Raw genomic sequence first — 3,662 nt, forward strand, 5'->3', positions numbered from 1 at the left:
TAGTAATAGCCATAACTCAAACTGGTACCGATATGGATTAGTAATCGTATAACTCAAAATTTTGGTGAACTTGAAAACCATATTAATTGGGATCTAATAAATACCACCCCAACTCTATGTACACAAATTGGACTTGCTAGACTGCTAGACAATAAAAAAAATTAGGCCTGTGAATATCAACCCTTAGTCCCACCTAACCCTCCCTCCCTTCCCTTAAGCCCCAGCAATCTCTCACTAACGGTGGAATTCATTCCAATTCAATCCCATATATGTTTTCGTTATAACCAACCAAAATTACAGACAGAAAGAAAGCAAAGAAAATTAGCGGTTAAGGTTGTTTATTCAGACCTTCAGCTTCACATCAATACACTACATCAGGATACAAGCTAGCCACTAAAACAATCAAAACCCTGTTAAATGTTCTGACAAACTTACTTTCCCGAAGCCAAGGGTGAAGACAAAAGGAATTGGATCCCCGGTTCTCTCTTTGTGATCATAAGAGGAATCGAACCGCCACCTTTGTTTAGATCTGATAATTCGTATTAGCGTGTCATAAACGTATTAAATACGATTAAGTACGAAATATGTTAAAATTAAATACGAACACGATACATTTAACACCATATCAGGGCAGATGCTTGGGCCACATATGATCTTTTGGGACATCCGGAAGAAACCGAGTGAATATTGCCTTGGATTGAGCAAAATATAAGGCTCAATAGGTTAATTGAAAATTTCTCAGAGGCCCATGTGACTGGATGGAAACCAAGCAACGTGCTCAAAAATCCCGGTGATCATTCATTTATTTATACAAGTTGGTATTAGCTTATGCAATTTGTAAAATAAGCTCAAACGAACGTCCTAATAGAATCTAGTAAAGTAGGCTGTCTATCTAAAGATCAAAATTTCACCTCTTAGGAATATCAGATCCATTAATCAACAGTACTGCAGAATATCACAATTCAGAAACAATCAGAGCTGAAAATTATATTCTTTACATCAAATTTCTAATACAATATGGTCAGAAATACTATTAAAGTACATAAAAATGAGAGCTAGAAATTAGTACAACAATGGCTATGCTAGTATCCAGTATAGCATGAAATCTCACAAACCAGTGAATCAATTGTCTGCCTGAAAATCTAATTCAGAGTCACCCAGCTTTAGATGAATCAGTTGGGTGCTGTTGCAAGCTCCTCCTGAGAAAATCGGACAACTTGGCACTAGCAGCACGCCCTCGTTCTAGGCAGTAAAAGTAATCATCCACTGGAACAAGAGTTCAAATAGGAATCTATTAGAATGAAATATGGTGTAATAAATCTTAAGCCCAAATAATGCTTCAAGAGGTGAAAGACAAAGTTGTAAAAGAAAGAATAAGATCACAGTTGTCACAACAGCCTAATCCCATCTAAATAAGAATTCAAAGCCAAGCCATTCTACTTGCATCCAAACTAGTGATAGCATTTAGCAAGTTCTTGTTCCATGAGAGTAACTGGCGATAATGGTATACATTCTATTTGATAGCAACCTTAAATCTCCAAAAAAAATATACTTAACTCTTTGACAATTAAATGCGATTACGCAGCTGCAAAGCAAATTAATTTTGATAAGAACAGACTAATAGAGTGTGACAGATACCTGACATTATACCATGGGTGACAGATGTAACAATTCCATGTTCCATAGGTTCACCTTGCACACTTCCTTCAGGAAGCACTGAATGGACTGAGTTTGGGAAAACTAAATATGCAAATGACTTCATTTTCTGCCATTATGAAAGACACGCATGTCAGAAGATCGGAATTAAACAAACTTTACAAGAAGCCAACTATTCTAGATTCAATCCGTCTAAGGCTGCAATCATATACGTCAGATGAAAGCTACAACTGTCAAAATTATAGTTTACAGTACATAGTATCATGAATATCATTGGATATTTATCCAGGGGAAAACTTATACTCTTTTTCTTTTTCCTTTTCTAGGGTTTAGAATTTTCACACATGAGCTAAATTCTAGTTACAGAAGAAATTTATAAAAACAAAATAAATCAACAAAAGGAATTCCATAATAACCTGCTCTTCTAGCTTGGTGGGATCCAATATAACATATCCACTCTTGGCCACACAACAACATATTGCAACTGCACTATCCAGTATAAAATAGTCAGCCAGAATTTAAGTACTAGTTATTAAAGAAACATGAATATGACTATATGTCTGCATTGCTTACCAGCAAGATGCTTCATAGGAATTCCTGCATCTACAAGGGCCACACATGCCGCATTTATGGCACATGGGAGAAGCTATAAGAGGTAATATCAAGGATTGCAATGAAATTGACAAGAAGATGTGTGATACATCCCTCACTACTTACTACCAAAACAGGGCAAAAAAAAACAAAAAAACATCGGATCATAATCTGAAGCAAAAGTTACAAACAAAATCTCTGGGGCAGCATTTTTGGCTCATCAAAATTGTAGTTTTCTCAAAGTAAATTCTGAGTGTATCTTAACATACATGTAATGAAAATTAAACTATTGAAAACCAAATCCTTCGATAACGGAAAACTAGGGAACAATGAAATAAGCTATAAAATAATCCTTATGGAAATGCATAAAGGGATACAGCACCATCATCATTGACAACCTGGACAGAAAACATAAAAACTCAATTCATGAATAATTTGGCTATAAACAAGGGATATTTTTACAGAGAGCACATTAAATAGCTCACCTGAATTATAATCGATGTTGTAGTATTTGGGTTAACAGTCAAAATACAAATGCTCTGCAGAGTTCTCTTCAATATCATCTCATATTCCTTTTCCAGTTTTCCTAAACACCATGGTAGACATTTCGAAAAATTCCCAACATGCCAAACGTCAAATGCAAGAATAATTGAAAGGGGTTTAAAGAAACTACCAGTCTGTCCTGTTTTAGGCTTCCAAATAACTTCAATGCAAGCTTTCTCAGGGTTCTCATTCTTTCTTGCTCCAGCTTTAGGCCCGTAAACAGCAGCAAGTACTTTCGTGTCTCCTAAACAAAAATAACAACAAAAAAAAAACAAAACAGATTTATAATCGAAATTATGATTTCCCAACAAAAATATTTCCCAAAAGAAATACCTTGATACCAACTGGCGGAGCCATGAGCACGATGGAGAACGTTTCGAGAACAGGCGAGAGGTCTCAACTGGTTCTGCGTGCGTCCGTCTTCCCTATCCACCTCCATTGCTCTCTCACGCTCAATAAACAAGCTCGTTTATCTCGAGATTTAAGTTAATCAAGTAAAATTAAGAAAATGGGATTTCAAATAGCGAATTGCAGAGACATTCCAACTGCGAGAGAAAACAAATGTTGTTTGCGGAAAAGGGTTTTGGGATTAGGGTTTAAGAAATTTGGCCCTTTCTTTTAAATTATTTTTGGTAGCGGTGACGTAACGGTGGCAATGGATCGGGCTGTCGGGTCAATAAACCAGTGAAAGAAGATACATTTTCCGCGTGGTTAAAGTTTTTGGTAGAAAGTTTTAATTGGGATTTTTTTTTAATGAAAAGTTTTTTTGGTTTTTATTTTTAACACAAAAGCAAGGAGATTTCAATTTGGAAAATAAAATTTAAAGGTTTGTATTTAATATATTATTGTTTATAACTTTATTACTTAATTAT

General features: G+C 35.4%; 1 protein-coding gene across 1 annotated transcript; it reads right to left on the bottom strand.

Annotated features, from left to right (window-relative positions):
• Positions 913-3,423, bottom strand: LOC18587970 (exosome complex exonuclease RRP46 homolog). The gene is made up of 8 exons (XM_018126568.1): positions 3,124-3,423; positions 2,921-3,034; positions 2,733-2,833; positions 2,625-2,645; positions 2,230-2,302; positions 2,073-2,140; positions 1,639-1,765; positions 913-1,266 (listed from the first exon to the last, which is right to left on the bottom strand). The coding sequence occupies exons 1-8, from the start codon at positions 3,227-3,229 to the stop codon at positions 1,154-1,156; spliced, it is 723 nt and encodes a 240-aa protein (XP_017982057.1). The 5' UTR covers positions 3,230-3,423; the 3' UTR covers positions 913-1,153.

The sequence above is a fragment of the Theobroma cacao genome, chromosome 9, assembly GCF_000208745.1.
Source record: "Theobroma cacao cultivar B97-61/B2 chromosome 9, Criollo_cocoa_genome_V2, whole genome shotgun sequence".
Taxonomy (NCBI): Eukaryota; Viridiplantae; Streptophyta; class Magnoliopsida; order Malvales; family Malvaceae; genus Theobroma; species Theobroma cacao.

Coding starts and splice junctions, on each gene's coding strand:
- LOC18587970 (XM_018126568.1), bottom strand. CDS start 3,229: ATGGAGGTGGATAGGGAAGACGGACGCACGCAGAACCAGTTGAGACCT. Junction 2,141..2,229: donor TCCTATGAAGCATCTTGCTG/GTAAGCAATGCA, acceptor TGGATAGTGCAG/TTGCAATATGTTGTTGTGTG. Junction 1,766..2,072: donor CCACCAAGCTAGAAGAGCAG/GTTATTATGGAA, acceptor TCATAATGGCAG/AAAATGAAGTCATTTGCATA.